General features: G+C 48.5%; 1 protein-coding gene across 5 annotated transcripts; it reads right to left on the bottom strand.

The window, feature by feature from the left end:
• Positions 1 to 1,658: 1,658 nt before the first annotated feature.
• On the bottom strand, positions 1,659 to 14,737 carry LOC129710604 (ribosomal protein S6 kinase-related protein-like). Of its 5 annotated transcripts, none has more exons than XM_055657735.1 (12): positions 14,620 to 14,737; positions 13,869 to 13,981; positions 11,264 to 11,347; positions 10,658 to 10,726; positions 8,281 to 8,350; positions 6,768 to 6,875; positions 6,417 to 6,457; positions 5,702 to 5,729; positions 4,412 to 4,501; positions 4,139 to 4,227; positions 2,942 to 3,052; positions 1,659 to 2,090 (listed from the first exon to the last, which is right to left on the bottom strand). In XM_055657735.1, the coding sequence occupies exons 2-12, from the start codon at positions 13,941 to 13,943 to the stop codon at positions 1,866 to 1,868; spliced, it is 990 nt and encodes a 329-aa protein (XP_055513710.1). In that variant the 5' UTR covers positions 13,944 to 13,981; positions 14,620 to 14,737; the 3' UTR covers positions 1,659 to 1,865. The 5 variants fall into 5 exon arrangements, with proteins under 5 accessions (XP_055513710.1, XP_055513706.1, XP_055513711.1 ...); XM_055657731.1 differs by having other exon boundaries at positions 13,724 to 13,981; XM_055657736.1 differs by lacking the exon at positions 13,869 to 13,981 and having other exon boundaries at positions 14,620 to 14,709.
• Between the last annotated feature and the right edge of the window lie 3,237 nt (positions 14,738 to 17,974).

Raw genomic sequence — 17,974 nt, forward strand, 5'->3', positions numbered from 1 at the left:
AGTATGATTGGACTGAATAGCACAAAGCTTGTCCACTGCAACTCAGTACACGTGACAATAATAAACCAATGCCAATACAATACAATAAACCATAAATCCTTCTGGAAGGTACTTTATTCCACACCACAGCTGGTTGAGCAGGAGTTACAGTGCCCTCCATAATGTTTGGAACAAAGTCCCATCATTTATTTATTTGCCTCTGTACTTCATAATTTGAGATTTGTAATAGAAAAAAATCACATGAGGTTAAAGTACACATTTGCAAATGTTATTAAAGGCAATTTTTGTACATTTTGGTTTCACCATGTAGAAATTACAGCTGTGTTTATACATAGTCGCCCCCATTTCAGAGCACCATAATGTTTGGGACATATGGCTTCACAGGCGTTTGTAATTGCTCAGGAGTGTTTAATTGCCTCCTTAAAGCAGGAATAAGAGAGCTCTCAGCCAGAGTCTTTGCTCCAGTCTTTTCATTACCTTTGGAAACTTTTATTGCTGTTTATCAACATGAGGACCAAAGTTGTGCCAATTAAGGTCAAATAAACCATTATGAGACTGTGAAACAAGAATAAAACTGTTAGAGACATCAGCCAAACATTAGGCTTACCAAAATCAACTGTTTCATCATTAAGAAGAAAGAGAGCGCGAGTGAGCTTTCTATTCACAAAGGGACAGGCAGGACAAGGAAGGCCTCCACAGCTGATAACAAAAGAAAAAACCCAAACACTTGTCCGACAGATCAGAAACACTCTTCAGGAGTCCGGTGTGGATTTGTAACCGCTGTCCGCAGAAGACTCCATGAACAGAAATACACTGCAAGATGCAAACCACTGGTTAGCCACAAAAATAGTATGTCCAGGTTACAGTTTGCCAAGAAGTACTCAAAAGAGCAACCACTGGTCTGGAAAAAGGTCTTGCGGACAGATGAGACGAAAATTAGCCTATATCAGAGTGATGGCAAGAGCAAAGTATGGAGGAGAGAAGGAACTGCCCAAGATCCAAAGCATACCACCTCATCTGTGAAACACGGTAGTGGGGGTGTTATGACCTGGACATGTATGGCTGCTGAAGGTACTGGCTAACTTATCTTCATTGATGATACAACTGCTGATGGTAGTAGCATCATGAATTCTGAAGTGTATAGACACATCCTATCTGCTTAAGTTCAAACAAATGCCTCAAAACTCATTGGCTGGCGGTTCATTCTACAGCAAGACAATGATCCCAAACAGGTTACACAAAAATGCTGGAGAAACTCAGCAATGATCCCAAACATACTGCTAAAGCAACAAAGGAGTTTTTCAAAGCTAAAAAATGATCAATTCTTGATTGGGAAATTCAATCACCTGATCTGAACCCAATTGAGCATGCCTTTTTTGCTGAAGAGAAAACTGAAGGGGACTAGCCCCCAAAACAATGCTAAATATGGCTGCAATATAGGCCTGGCAGAGCATCACCAGAGAAGACACCCAGCAACTGGTGATGTCCATGAATCGCAGACTTCAAGCAGTCATTGCATGCAAAGGATATGCAACAAAATACTAAACATGACTACTTTCATTTACATGACATTGTTATGTCCCAAACATTATGGTGCCCTGAAATGGGGGGTCTATGTATAAACACTGCTGTAATTTCAACATGGTGAGACCAAAATGTATAAAAATGAGTTTATTAAAATCTGACAATGTGCACTTTAACCACATGTGATTGTTTCAATTACAAATCTCAAATTGTGGAGTACAGAGGCAAATAAATAAATGATGGGTCTTTGTCCCAAACATTATGGAGGGCACTGTATGATTTGGACGGAGCTGAGTTACACGTGAGTGACTCACAGACGAGCGACCGGTAAGTGCGTCCCTTCACGCTGCCAGGGGCGTCTCGGAGTCAGCAAGCGGCTCCCAGTCGAAATCAGGGAAGAGGTGGGGTGGGTGCTGAGACAGGGAGGGTCCATCACCCGCCACCTGACTTGGCTCCAGGGGCAGCTGCTGCAGGAGCACAGGGTCGAAGGGCAGGCCATGGAAGAAGCAGTGCTCACTGAAAGCGTCGAGGCGGTGCAGGCGGCGCTGGGGGTCGGCACACAGCAGCTGGTGGGGAGAACGGGCTGGTGAGGGTGGTGAACACAGTCAGACCCCTCCCCGCCTCCTAAACCTCAATCAGTCCCCCAAACCCCAGCCACCCCTGCCCCGCTTCCACAACGCCCCCAAAACCCCAACCCTTCCCCCCCCCTCCCTGACCACCAACCACCCCCCCGCACCCCAAACTCCTCCTTCTCCCTGAACCTTCGCCCCAATCCCCAACCCTCCCCCCCAAATCCCAACCCCTCCCCGAACCTCCAACCACTCACCGCCCTGCACCCAACCTCCCCCTCCCCTCCCTGAACCCCTAACTATACCCCACCACTCTCCCCAACCACTCCTGAATCCCCAACACTCGCCAACCCCTTCCCCCGCTCCCCAATCCCTCCCTTGCCTCTCCCGTCCATTACCTCACCCCCGTCTCATTCCCCAACCCCTCCCTGAACTCCTTCCTGGCCTCCCCCTCCCTCCCTGAAGCCCCCAACCATTCCCACCACACCCCTTCCCTGAGCCTCCCTGCTGCCACCAAGCCTTCTCCGCTCTGCCAACACCTTCCCTGAATCCCCAAACCCTCCCCACCTCACCCTCTCGTCCAACTCCTCCTCCCTATCCTTCCCCGTTCTCGCAAATCCCTCTCCCCCGCCCCTTCTCCTTTCTCCCTCAATCCCCCACCATCTCACCCAGGTTCTCACCCTCCACACCTCCCAGAGTTCTTGCCCGATCCCATCTTCTCCCCCAACCCTTCCTCTCACCGCCCCCAATCCCTATCTGCTTTTCCTACTCTCACCACCCTCCCACCCACATGCGAAAGGAGCATGGAGAGGGTGCAGTGAGCAGCGGGGAGGGGTAGGGAGGGGTACCTCTGCAAGGAGAAAGTCGAGGCTCCGACTGACGGGGGCCGGCGGAGGGAGGTGGGCTCGTTGCACGCTGGCCAGCATCGCGGCATGGTCATCCTGAGGCTCCACAGGAAACTGGGAGAGGGAGGGTTGGGGAGTGAGGGAAGGGGAGAGGGAGAGGGGTAGGGGGGGGGGACTCAGAAAGAGGTTGGAGAGAGATGGGGTCAGAAAGAGGTGGGAGATAGATGGGGAGAGAGAGAGGTGGGAGAGAGAGAGTGAGAGAGACAGAAGTGGGGGAAGGATGAGGGAGCGGTGGGGGGGGGGGGGGGAGGAGAGGAGGGATGTAGGGGGAGAGAAAGAGAGGGAGGTGGGGGGAAGAGAGGGAGGGGAAGAGAGAAACATGAAGAGCAGACCCCTCATTAGAAGCAGTAACGGAACCATTTGCCAGCCTGCTCTTGCTGCCCCTGCCTTCGGCTGGGAAGAGAGCCTGCTGTTCCTAAACCTTTAACATTCCAGGTGGGATCGATGGGAGAGTGGTGGTCGGGATGGAGGGGTCCGATTGAGGGAGGGTTTCGATCAGCCGGGGGAGTGAGGAAGAGGGCGACTGGATCAATTGGCCTGGACGAGGGAATGGTTAAATAGGGAGGGAGGGGGTCAAGCGGGGGGATGTGGTTGATCAGACGGGGTGGGGGTGTGGACAGGACAGATTCTAGTGCTCCGTTTACCGAGCACACCCCAGCGAAAGCAAGCGTGACAAGTCAGGACGCTTGCTGCGGCCTTTTCCCCAAATTCCCTTCCCCAGCGGGGGAGGGGGGGGGGGCGGGGGGGGGAGATCAATGTGGACATCAGGTTGGTGGGATGTGAGGAAGGAGAGAACGTGAGAGTGCGGAGTGAAGAAGTGATTCCAAAAGCCAGGCGGTCTATGGTGGGATGTTCCACAAGATTGGAATAGGGGCAAAACAAAGGTTGGGGTAACCGGAGCAGAAACAGGAGACAGTCTTCCTCAACTTCCCACCCACCCTGGCAGTGGTGGACTAGGTCTAAATATATTGGTTGCCAGGAGATAAAGAGGGCCCCACTTCATAAGGGGTCCACTTGATATAGGGGCCCACTTCATCAGGGATCCACGCCATTGGGCAAGCTGACATCCTGGTCAGTCCGCTACTGCACCCTGGGTATTACACCAGATCGCTGGCACATTCTCCTCCCCACCGCCATTACCTTGCCAGCAATCAGAATGTAGAGCAGGATTCCAAGGGACCACCAGTCAGCTGAGTGATTGTAGGGGCTGCCCCTCAACACCTCAGGAGCTGTGAACACAATCGGGTCAAACATGAGCAGCAGAAGCTGGAGCTCAGAGGCGGTGATAACATCGCTCCTATCCGCATGGATCCCCACACTCCTAGTCACCGCATCGCTCCCCAAAACCTCCACCCAACACAGTCCCTGATCTTCAGCTCGGCACAGCATGCCTTGCCCACACCCTTGGCTCACCCATGTAGCCAATAGTTCCACAGATGGTGCTCGCTCTCTCTCCTCGCCACAGTCTGCGGGACAATCCAAAATCCGTCAATATCAGGTGGCCTGAGAGTGGGGGAATGAAAGAGAAAAAGTGAGAGCGCAGGAGCGAGAGAGAAAACAAACAAAAGCACAAAGATAGATGAGTGAGATAGAGGATGAGGGAGTGAGGAAAGAGAGAGAGAGAGAGAGAGAGAATGTAAGCATGCAGGTACAGCAGGCAGTGATGAAAGCGAATGGCATGTTGGCCTTCATAACAAGAGGAATTGAGTATAGGAGCAAAGAGGTAGTTCTGCAGTTGTACAGGGCCCTAGTGAGACCACTCCTGGAGTATTGTGTGCAGTTTTGATCCCCTAATTTGAGGAAGGACATTTTTGCTATTGAGGGAGTGCAGCGTAGGTTTACAAAGGTAAATCCCGGGATGGCGGGACTGTCGTATGCTGAGAGAATGGAGCGACTGTGCTTTTTCACAGCATATGACAGTCTCATCTTTCTAAACTACTCTGGAGTTTAGAAAGATGAGAGAGGATCTTATTGAAACATGAAAGTTTATTAAGGGTTTATACACGATAGAGGCCGAAAACATGTTCCCGATGTTGGGGGAGTCCAGAAACAGGGGCCACAGTTTAAGAATAAGTGGTAAGCCATCTAGAACGGAGATGAGGAAACACATTTTGAGAGTTGTGAGTCCGTGAAATTCTCTGCCTCAGAGGGCGGTGCAGACCGGTTCTTTGGATACTTTCAAGAGAGAGTTAGATAGGGCTCTTAATGATAGCGGAGTCAGGGGATATGGGGAGAAGGCAAGAACGGGGTACTGATTGGGGATGATCAGCCATGATTACATTGAATAGAGACCCAGCCTACTCAACCTCTCCCTATAACTCACGGCCTCTAGTCCTATCAACATCCTTGTAAATCTTTTCTGAACCCTTTAAACTTGACACCATTTTTCCATTAGTTGAAGTTACAAGGACTGGGGCATGGGTTGAAGGTTTTAGAATGGGGATAGAGGGGATGGGAGAACATTCTTACACAGTGAGGGATAATGCCTGTAACTCTGTGCCCAGGCCGTGAGTGGAGGCAGAAATGGACAGTGGTGTTGGGAGGAAATTAAATAAATGTTAGAGGGGAGTGAACAGGCAGGACTACAATGAGACCGAAGGGCGACCTGCAGAGAGCTGGCATGCTGGATGGGCCGAACAGCAGCCTCCTTGCCCCACTGTAATCAGCAACTCAATCTTACAATCCAGTCACATTCGTTCTTACCTCGCTCGTTCAGAAGAACGTTCTCCATCTGAAAAGGTTAAAGGTCAGAATTTAAAGTGCTTCACCACAGACGTTTACCTTCACCTCTCTGACCACAGCAACACTGGGATAATGAACCATCGCTGGCTATAGTAACTCGGCAGAACCTCAACACCACTGTCTGTCACTACTCAGCCTCCCCCTCCCCTTCCCCCCCATTACAAACAATTACCTCCGTGTGGTCTCCACTCCTTGATGCAGGAGCTCAGAAGATAGCAGCGACCCAGACGGTCTCGCCAGCTCTTCCGCATTTCCATATCTTATTCCCAGCTTCGAGTGCGGCGAGGTCCACCATAGTCATACAGCCCAGAAACTAGCCCATGCCAACCAAGGTGTTGTATCTAAACTAGCTCTATCCATATACCTGTCCAAATGTATTTTAAATGTCTTTACGGTACTTGCCTCAACTAGGTCTTCTGATAACTCATTCCATATCCCCACCACGTCTGAGTTACTTTCGCCTCTCACCTTAAACTTATATCCTTGGTACTTGAATCCCCTCCCCTCGGAAAAAAACTCCCATAGTGCAGCGCTCCCTGACCGCGCCTCCCACTGCGTGGCACCCCCTCACCGCCCCTCCCAACGCGTGGTACTCCCCATAGAACAACGCTCCCTCACCGCTCCTCACTCAGTGCAACAGGATATGGGCCACAGGGCAAGAGTAACCTCTCCCTACCTTCACGTCCCGGTGAATAACTCCAAAATCATGAAGGAAACCTCAGGAGACAAAAAAGCAAACAGAGATGCATAATTCTTTGCCATTTCCAAACACTGCAAAATGATCCTACCACATCATCCCATCCCCACTCATTTTCACTTTCTATAGAGTGCTCCCTCTGCACAGCACTTCACTCCTTCTCTGCCCCCTTCCACAGTGCGACGCTCCCTCACCATTTCTCCCAGTGTGGTGCTCCCTCACTGCCCCTCCCACAGTGCAGCCCTCCCTCACTGCCCCTCCGACAGAGCACAGTTCCCTCAACACCCCTCCCAGTCCCAACCCCTCCCCCCCATCTTCCCAAACACTCACCAATGGCAGAACCCAACTCAGCTGCGAACACCCGCACTCTGCCCTCCGCCAGCGGCTTCTGGGCGGCCCAGAATCTGCCAAGGTCCCCATCATGGTGGTAGTCGCACTCTGCAAGGAGAACCAGAGCAGTCAGGTCGTCATTCAGTCAGCCAGCCACCCTGAGGTGGGACATTTCAGCAGGGCTCAGAGACTCCCAGAGACTCCCGGCTCAACCAAAATCAGAGCTTGAAACCATCCCGATACCAGGAGCAACTCAGATCATCAGTCATGGAATCAGGCCAATCGGCCCAACATCCTTGCAAACCAAGATGTCCATATAAGCTTGTCCGATTTACCCAACCGAGGTCCACATCTCTCTAAACCTATCCCATCATGCCTAATTTCGCTGTGCTGTGCAAACGTGACTATCCAAATGCCTTTTAATCGTAATTGTGTCCACCTCAACCACTTCCTCTTTGAATAAGGTCACCCTTCATTCTTCTAAACTCCAAAGAATACTGGCTGAAAATGGCTCATCTCTCTTGGTAGGCCTACTTTCTCACCCCAGGAATTAGCCTGGGGAATCAACAATGGGTTGTCTCCATTGCTCCCACATTTTTTTTTTAAACTAACGAGGCCAATACTATGCACAGTATTCTCGGTGAGGTCTCACCAACACCCTGTGCAATTGGAACAAAACCTCCCCATTCTTAAACTCCAACCCCTTCACAATGGAGGCCACAGTGCTGTTTGCCTTCATAACTAGCTGCATGCAAGCCTTTTGTGATTCATGCACTAGAACACCTCAATTCCTCTTAACTTTACTCAGTCTCTCCAGTTAGATAACAAACAATCCCCAATCCCAAAGCATCGATGTGGATAAGTTGTGCCGAAGGCCCTGTATGACTTTATCAAACAGCCGACTCCTACAAACATCGACATTTCAGGCTTTTCATCTCCTTCACTCTCTCATTTAACCATGTCTGTCCCCAGCTTATCTCAAACTTACACAAGAGCCTGTTCAGCTACTTAACATCGTGCTGCCTCAAGAAACAATCGAATTAACGTGATTCACCATTCTCTCACCCCTATAGACGTGAAGATTAATTCAGCTCACAGTTGGAAGTTCACGGTTTAACCTGTTCCCAGAAAAGGTTCCAATACAGCAACACACCAGGCTTTTTCCAGTTTCAACATGCATCTCAAGTCCCTCACCTAGCTATTGTTTGAGTGAACCTCCCTGCACCCAGGGTATTAAAGGTCAGACCACTCTTTATTCTCCTTGCTGGCTCAGTTGCTCTCCTTGTTGGTTGAGAGCAAAGATTATGCTCCTCTATAATCTTTAGTTGAGAGTGATCTCACGTAATTCACAAAGGCACCTGAACAATCTGGCGTGCTTCGGTAACAGCAAGGGTGGAGCGACAGGAAGAGATGCTACTCTAAAGGCCGGTAACTAAGACACACACACACACACACACTGCACCACAAAAACCCAGCCGGTGCCGGGAGCTCAGCGGCACGCCGGTGAACTCACTAATGAAGAGCAGCCGTGAAGTCTGCCAACATTCCCGAACTCCCTGCACGAAGGGATGGAGGACCTGCTTCTGGGAATTGAACGAGAAGAAAAAAGAGCATTTCCACAAACTGCTCCCAAGGTGCGGGCAGCAGGAGGAAGGGAGAAGAGTGGTGGGACGAACACTGTAGCAACAACAGGATCCACATTGCGGGGGGGGGGGGGGGGGGGTGGTGCAGATTGTAACTGGGTTACATTGTTACAGTGCTCAACCCCAGCTAATCTACATCTTACCTCCTGCTCATCTTGGCTCCATGTCTAATCCAACAGAATTTGTCCCCCAGATATTTACAGCTCCAGATTCCCACTCTCCCTGCCCCATGAAAAAATGTTTCTCTTTGTTTTACCTCAAATACAAAACTCACCAGAACAAATAACTTCTAGCTATTGTATTATTTTATCAGAGAACACCCAACTAAGGGGAGATTTGACCTACTGAGCCTGGGTAGAGTTTTTAGCAGAGGAGATCAACTGGTCCCACAGACCCCTACACCTGGACAGGAACATTGAACATAAAACAGTGCACCACAGGAACAGGCCCTTTGCCCCACAGTACCCATCTCTCTCCCACCTCTGTGCAGAACATGATGCCAAGTTAAACTAATCTCCTCTGGTTCCACATGATCCATATTCCTCCATATCCATGTTGCTGACCAGCCTCTCCTTATAACTAAAACCCACTAATCCAAGCAGCATTCTGGCAAACTGCACCCTCCGAAACCTCCACAAACTTCTTTTAATGAGGTGACTGGAACTGCACACAATGCAGCTGAACCAAATCCCTATAAAGCTGCAACATGACTCGCCAACTCTTATACTCAATATCCCGTATGCTATATGCCTTGTTTACCACTCTACCTTCATGTGTTTGCCACTTTCAGGGAAGTGTGCCTTTTTTTAACTTCGGGTGGAAAGATATTACACAGGGTTTCTGATTAGCCGCAGGGAAACCGTGACAACATGAGATTAGTGCGGGATGGATGGATAGTTCCAACTGGACCAGGTGGCCCTGCTCGACTTCATCATTTCAGAAGTTCTAGGACTGAATTAGGCCATTCGGCCCATCGTATCTCCTCTGCCATTTAATCATGATTGATCTATCTTTTCCTCTCAACCCCATTCTCCTGCCTTCCCCCCATAGACCCTGACATCTTTACTAATCAAGAATCTGTCAACCTTAAAAATATCCATTGACTTGGCTTCCGCAGCCATCTGTGGCAATGAACTGCCCCGTCATGGGGCAAAGTTGGAAGCTCCACATAGGAGCTTCTCGCCCATTAGCTCACCACACGAACAAGACGGGCTTTTCACCAATATTGTCTAGGTCCAAGGTCCCTGTCTCAGGCTCCGAGCAGGCAGAAACATTTTGCATCAAACAATGATATCAAAATTAAGAAGGCAACTTTGAAAAACAACTCCATAGCAAAGTAGCAAAATAGAATAGCAGCCAATGGCATTATTACCAGCAAGCTTTCTAAAGCAACCTTGCTTGGAAACAGTATTTAGGATGATGAGGATAGATGCAAATGAGATAAAGGAAGGATTTTGACTGAATGTCATGGTCAAGGACAAATGATCCAGGAAAAGACCGAGCACGGGTTTATAAAGGTAAATCTTTGTCCCTCCCAGAGAGAATGGGACTGTTGTGTTTATTTTTTTTTAAAGACACATACAGCCAGAGTAACTCAGCGGTTCAGGCAGCATCTGGAGAACATGAATGGGTGGCGTCTTGGGTCGGGAACCTTCGTCAGGCTGTTTATTCACTTTTCTTCACATAAAATCCCTAGTAGCTAATTTTGTCCCTCATCTCAATTTTTTGGATAGTGATCTGTGGATTCTATATTTGCAAATTCCTTTATCCAAATGGCCCTAAAGCTAGAAGGCAAATGGAAAAGGCTTTTTTTTGCAAAGGGTATGCAGTATGAAAGTATTAAGCTGTGATGAAGTTTATGGAACTCAGACGAGACTGCACCCGGATTGGTGCGTAGTTTTGATCTGGGATGTGCCTGCATTGGTGAACGTGCAAACTTCACACACACTGTGCCCAAGGTCAGGATTGAACCTAGGTCTCTGGTCCTGTGAGACAGCAGCCCTCTCTACTGGACCTCTGTGTTGCCTATTATAAAGCTGAGATTAGATCAACCAGAAGCAGGATCCAGATGCTGCTTGCTGAAGATCCTGGTTCTTATTAGAGGGTTGAGATATAAAAGTTTACGATAAATCACATGCAATCTGTGTTTGATGTCATGGGTAGGTCGGATTGGGGGTGGGATGGGGGCAGAGGGGTGATAGACAGAAGGAACTGATAGGTAGATCCAGTTGCACGCAGACTCAGTACCTGGATTACAACTGCATCCTTGCATTGCTGCAGGACTCCCTGTCGCACAACCTCCGCCTTCAGTAGCACCTTGGGGGAAGCATTGGATACAGTCAGAAGCTGCAGCGTGACTGTGTACAGGGCAAGCTCGTTCACCAGCAACAAGTCAACCATTCAGGACGTGCTTTCACCCCAGCCTAACCGCACGAATCTTCCATCATTTTCACTCTACTTCTACTACCAATGAATTGAAGAGTTCACATTGTATCGTCCACAAACAAACACTGTCAGCGGGCGGGTTTGAGACATATCCAGCAAAATACTTTTGTTTAGCTTGAAATGAAGCATGTTATCAATATAGTCTAGGCAGACTTTCATACTGTACCTAACCCCTGCTGTCCCTGCTCTCACAGTGTGTGATCAGATAGCGTAGATGGACAGTGTAGAGGAACCTCACTGTATCTGAGAGTGTGTGATGGGACGTTGTAGACGGAGCTTCACTCTGTGCCTGACCCTGGAGGTGTGTGATGGTTCGGTGCCAAGGAAGATTCACTGTACGTCTAACCCGCACTATCCTGGGAATGTTCAGCTTACACTTATACATTTGCTCCCTGTGCATATACGTACTTTCAATGCGTAAGTCTTCTCCACAGTCCTTTGGCGGACTTTCAGAATTGGTCCCAAGGAGCCCCTTGCAATGAACTCAATATCCTAAAAGGGGAAATAAAACAAAGTATTCTGTGAGCAGGAGTCATTTGAGCAGTGGTGTTTGGATACATTAACTCAGGTGGATAAAACTCTGGGCCCAGTAACTAAGCATCAAATACCGGTGCTTCTTCATTTCGTGCTTGGCTCTGCTCTGAATTCAATAAACATGTCCCGTGACCAGCTAGTTTCAAAAGAGCAGCAAGAAGCCACAGATGCTGGAAATCCAAAATAAAAACAGAGGAAGCTCAATCTATTTTCAAGCACTAACTTGATATACCTACTCAGCATTTCAGCTAAGGAACAGGCCATTCAGCCCCTTCACCCCGTGTTAACCTCACCCCTCTCATCTCAACATTTTAATTTGGGAGATAGAGCTCTTCAAGTCCGCGCTGACCAACGATCACCCATACACAATGTTATTCCAGTTTTGCATCCTCCACACCAGGGGCAATTTACAGAAGGCATTTAACCTCCAAACCTGCATGTCTTTGGAATGTGGGAGGAAACCGGAGAAAACCCATGCGGTCACAGGGAGAACATGTAAACTCCACTCAGACAGCACCTGTAGTTTGGATCAAACCCGGGTTTCTGGCACTGTAACTCTGCCGCTGCACTACAATTCTGCCCTATATCTTCCTATTTCTCTTTCATGGAACAGAACTGCGCACGCACAGACCCTTTGAGCCCACAATGTCTGTGTCAAATGTGATGCCAAGTTAAACTAACCTCCTCTATCTGCATGTGTTCCATGTCTCCCCATTCCCTGCACATCCATGTGTCTTTCTAAACAGACACATAAAATATTTTATGCTTGTGAAGTATATTAAGTTAGAAAATGGTTGCAGATTACAACGGTTAAATGTTCAAATGTTAACAATTTCCTTTGGTTCTGAATTATTACAAGATCTTTCTGTACCTAGTTTAAAAGTATTTTTCTCCTCAATATGCCATCAACAAGAGATTATTTAAAAGTTAAGCATCAAACAATGGGCAAGGGAAGATCATTTCTGCATTGAACGCATGAAACTGAAGGGAACTGATCATGTGAATAAACAATGCGAGCTGCCCTGCCCATAGAGACAGGCAGAAGACAAGGAAATCAAGTCACATTTCAAACACGATGATTTAATGGTAATGGTAAGGAAATGCCAACCATCATAGGACTCTAGAACGGCACTGCCCAAAGATCCTATAGCTATGATAATAATATATTTTATTGTCATTGCACGTCAGTGCAACGAGATTTAGTATGCAGCTCCAACCGATGAAAAAGAAAAGTAAAATAAATAAATAAGCTGTGTGTCCAAAGAAGACTCATAATTTGAAGGGCAAGTTTTTCACATACACGGTCGTGGACATACAGAACAACCCGCCAAGGGAAGTAGCAGAGACACGTAAAATTATAATGTTCACAAGACACCTGGACAGGTACAGTGAACGATTTAGGGGGACATGGGACAAATGTAGGTAAATGGGACTAGATTCAATAGGCACCTTGGTCACTATGGATGAGTTGGGCCAAAAGGACTGTTTGTGGACTAATTGACCCTCCATAATCTATAAATCTCCACCCAATACCTTAAACTGTGCCCCCAGTTTTTGTATCACTTTCCAATCTGGCACCTTCCCCATATCTAGAGAAGATCAGGAGGATGCAGCAGCCCTCCCACTATCTCTAACATCCACCCCTCCTCAACTTCTCTCAACAACCTTGGATGTACACTCTCTGTATGGTGCAAATTATTCTGACCACCAGCACAGCCACCTAACCAGCACAGTGGTGCAGCTCGTAGAGTCGCTGCCTCACAGCGAACGAGACCCAGTCTCGGTCCAGACCTCAGGTGCTGTCTGTGTGGAATTTGCACATTCACCCTGTGACCATGTGGGTCTCCCCTGGTTTCCTCCCTGATCTAAAAGGCTAGTGGTTTGTAAGTTAATTGGTCTCTGTAAATATCCCTCAGTGTGCAAGGACCATATGAGAAAATGACATAACATAGAACAAATGTGAAAAAAAGACAAAGTACTGGAGTAACTCAGCAGGTGACGTTTTGGATCAGTAGAAGGGTCCTGACCCAAAACGTCACCAATTCATGTCTCCAGAGATGCTGCCTGACCCACTAAGTCACTCCAGCACTGGGTCTTTTTTTGTCAACCAGCATCTGCATTTTCTTCTTTCCATATGGAACTATTGTGAAGGGGTGATCGATGGTCAGTGCAGGCTCAGTGAGCCAAATGGCCTGTTTCCGTGCTGGATCTTTCAAATGATTTAAATAATCTATTATGTTTGTTTTATGACAGAGGGGATTAACCGCATTTATCCAGTGACATTTCAATTCTATAAGAGTAAACAGACGCTGAGCTTTGGATCACCAGAGGTACCTGGAATTCCTGATCAATATGCTGCGATTTGTAAGGAAAGACTGGGAAGAAGAGAGAGATGAAGCGAGGAAAGGGCCAGCCAGTGCATGCATGCTTGAGAGACTCAGCTCGCATCCCGACTGGTAGTAGTTGTTCTTGTTCGTACTTTCCACCAGTTCGGAAAGATCCCGAACACCAGCTCGAGAGGGAGACTCCCACTTTGGACAAAGCGCCTTTCCATTTCGAAGCGAGCACCAACTTACTGGTGGGTTCACTGCCCTGGTCAGAGAACAAGAGAGAAAGAGGTAAAAAGGCAGGGAACAGAGCAACAACCCTTGACTGGTAAATCAGACCCACCAGCAGATGAGAATACTCCCTCCTGAGCAAAAGTTTGTTGGTTTAAATAAGTGGCGTGGTTGGATGTCGTAGCAGTTCAAGGGGATGGGTCAGGTTAGGGTGGTGGGGAGTTTCATTATTCCCCCCAAGGGGGGAATGCAAGGCACCAAGGTCTGTGACAGGTTGGGAGAGTACTCAATGTGGGGATGAAATGAGTTGGTGGGGGGGCAGAGGTGGTTGAGGGGGAAGAGATGGGGATGAGGACGAAGTGGTGAGAGAACTAGATAGGGCTCATAAAGATAGCGGAGTCAGGGGATATGGGGAGAAGGCAGGAACGGGGTACTGATTGGGGATGATCAGCCATGATCACACTGAATGGCGGTGCTGGCTCGAAGGGCCGAATGGCCTACTCCTGCACCTACTGTCTATAGTGAGGGGTGAGGGGGAAGAGGTGGGGCTGAGGGGCAGTGGGAATGGAGAGCAGAGGTCTGCGTGCTTCCCTCTCCCCGATCTTCCCATCCTGTCCCCTCATCTTTCTCCCCCCCCCGCGGTGAGCCGGGCTTCGGGCCCGTGTCCCTTACCCGGGCCGCGCTCCGCCCGTTGCCCATGGCAGCGAATCGGGCCGCTCACTCTCACAGCACTGTCCGCGGCACGCCGGGATACTGGAGGACCGACCCGGCACTGCACTCCCGCGGAACGCCGGGATGCAGGAGGACCGGCCCGGCACTGCCCATCAAAGATCTTATAGCGGAGCGCTCCGCTATAAGATCTTTGCTGCCCTCCCGCGGCACGCCGGGATACTGGAGGACTCTAGAACGGCACTGCCTAAAGATCCCATAGCTATCAAAGATCCTATAGATTCCAAACACATAAAATACGCTGGAAATCCTTAGGCACTCCGTGGAATGAGAAACAGAGACTGATTTCAAACTATTCCTGGTCAGGGGAGGGGTCTCCTCTGGATTAGAACGACTAGAAAAGCCAAAGTGAACACCAACCTTGTGAACAGTCCACGAGTTCCCTGACTCCATCCCGCAATGACCTTCTGCATGTTTGCCCTTGCACAGTTCTAATGAAAGACAAATGCAAGTGTCTAAAAGGATTTTGGATAGACACATTGATATGCAGGGAATGGAGGGATATGGATGTGTAGGAAGAAACTGCAGATGCTGGTTTACATCGAAGATAGACACAAAATGTTGGAGTAACTCAGAGTGACTGGCAGCATCTCTGGTGAGAATGAATGTTCAAGTTCAAGTGAGTTTATTGTCATGTGTCCCTGTATAGGACAATGAAATTCTTGCTTTGCTTAAGCACACAGAAAAAAATAGTAGGCATTTACTACAAAACAGATAAATGTGTCCATATACCATGATATAAATATATACACACATGAATAATTAAACTGGTAAAGTGCAAATAACAGAAAGTGGTTATTAATAATCAAAGTTTTGTCCGAGCCAGGTTAAATGCCTGATGGCTGAGGGGAAGTAGCTATTCCTGAACCTGGTTGTTGCAGTCTTCAGGCTCCTGTACCTTCTACCTGAAGGTAGCAGGGAGAAGAGTGTGTGTCCAGGATGGTGTGGGTCTTTGATGATACTGCCAGCCTTTTTGAGGCAGCGACTGCGATAAATCCCCTCGATGGAAGGAAGGTCAGAGCTGATGATGGACTGGGCAGTGTTTACTACTTTTTGTAGTCTTTTCCTCTCCAGGGCACTCAAATTGCCGAACCAAGCCACAATGCAACTGGTCAGCATGCTCTCGACTGTGCACCTGTAGAAGTTAGAGAGAGTCTTCCTTGACAATCCGACTCTCAGTAATCTTCTCAGGAAGTAGAGGCGCTGATGAGCTTTTTTGATAATTGCGTTAGTGTTCTCGGACCAGGAAAGATCTTCAGAGATGTGCACGCCCAGGAATTTGAAGTTCTTGACCCTTTCAACCATCATATTGATATAAATGGGGCTGTGGGTCCCCCTCCTACTCCTTCCAAAGTCCACAATCAGTTCCTTGTTTTGCTGGTGTTGAGGGCCAGGTTATTGCGCTGACACCATATGGACAGTTGCTCGATCTCTCTTCTGTATTCTGACTCGTCCCCATCATTGATACGCTCCACAATAGTGGTGTCATCAGCGAACTTGATGATGGAGTTCGCACTGTGGTTCGCTACGCAGTCATGGGTGTAGAGTGAGTACAGCAGAGGGCTGAGCACGCAGCCTTTAGGTGCTCCCGTGCTGATTGTTATTGAGGCTGACACATTTCCACCAATACGAACAGACTAGTCTGTGGATGAGGAAGTCGAGGATCCAGTTGCAGAGGGATGCACAGAGACCCAGTTCTGCGAGCTTGCTAACCAGTTTGGAGGGGATGATTTTATTAAATGCCGAGCTGTAATCAATGAATAACAGTCTGACATATGAGTTTTTGTTGTCCAAGTGGTCCAGTGCGGAGTGGAGGGCCAGCGAGATTGCATCCACCGTTGATCTGTTGTGGCGGTACGCGAACTGCAGTGGGTCCAGGTTTTTGTCAAGGTAGGAGTTGATTTGCTCCATGATCAACCTCTCAAAGCACTTCGTCACCACCGGCGTTAGTGCCACTGGTCGATAGTCATTGAGGCACGTCACCTTACTCTTCTTGGGCACCGGTATAATTGATGCCCTTTTAAAGCAGGTGGGGACCTCAGACCTCAGAAGTGAGAGGTTGAAAATGTCCGTAAAAACTCCCGCCAGTTGGTCCGCACAGGTTTTTAGAACACGACCGGGTATACCATCAGGACCAGGTGCTTTTCGGGGGTTCACCCCTCTGAAGGATTTCCTGACATCGGCCTCTGTGACTGAGACTGAAATGCCATCACAGCGAATGGGGGCTCGGGAAGGCACATCAGTATTCTCCCTGTCAAAGCGTGCGTAAAACGCATTGAGCTCGTCAGGGAGTGATGTAACACCGGCATTCGAGCTGCCTCCTGTTTTTGCCTTGTAGGAGGTGATTGCATTCAGACCCTGCCACAGCTGCCGAACATCTGCCTCGTCCTCCAGTTTGGAGCAGAAGTCCCTTTTGGCCTTTTTGATGGCCTTACCAAGGTCGTATCTGGTCTTCATGTAGGCCACTGTATCATTGGAGGTGAATGCCCTGTATCTGGACTTCAGGAGAGTGCGGATCTCAAAGTTCATCCAAGGTTTCTGATTGGGAAACACTCGGAAGGTTTTTGTAGGGATGCAGTCCACCACACATTTCTTTATGAAGTCTGTAACGACTGTGGCATATTCGTTCAAGTCCGTTGCCGAGTCCTTGAACATTGCCCAGTCTACAGACTCCAAACAGTCTGTGTGATTTCGAGTCGAGACCCTTCAGACCTCGACCCAAAACGTCACCCATTCCTTCTCCTCAGAGATGCTGCCAGTCCACTGAGGTACTCCAGCATTTTGTGTCTTATATGGATCATGTGTAGACAGGAAATTGTTTAACCTTGGCATTACGTCCAACATGGATGTTGTGGGCTTAAGGACATGTCCCTGTGCTGTGTTAATAATGGAATGAATGACAGCAATCATGTCGTCAAATTACCAAATTAGAATATGATTAGCACCTCACTATCCAGCAGCCATGCAACCTTCAGGACTGGATATCGGAATACAATTTCAGGTAAGATTTTGCAGAAGTCCTGCCTTCACTGTTTGTGATAAGGTCTCCACAGATGGGCCTGAATGGTGTTTCAGAGTCCATTTTACTTCACATTTCCCAGCAATTATTCACTATATTTCAGATGCCGCGTTCTTTTTGCTGTGTGACCATCATCTATTCACAGTCCCTCCTCACAGATCAGTTGCAATTAACAAAGCAATGGAATTTTCAAACCATTCTCACTAGAGGTCAGGTCCCACTTGCACAGAGACAGCGTCACACGGGGGGGGGGGGGGGGAGAGGGGGGGAGGGGGGGGG

Source organism: Leucoraja erinacea, chromosome 28 (assembly GCF_028641065.1).
Source record: "Leucoraja erinacea ecotype New England chromosome 28, Leri_hhj_1, whole genome shotgun sequence".
In the NCBI taxonomy this organism is placed as follows: Eukaryota; Metazoa; Chordata; class Chondrichthyes; order Rajiformes; family Rajidae; genus Leucoraja; species Leucoraja erinaceus.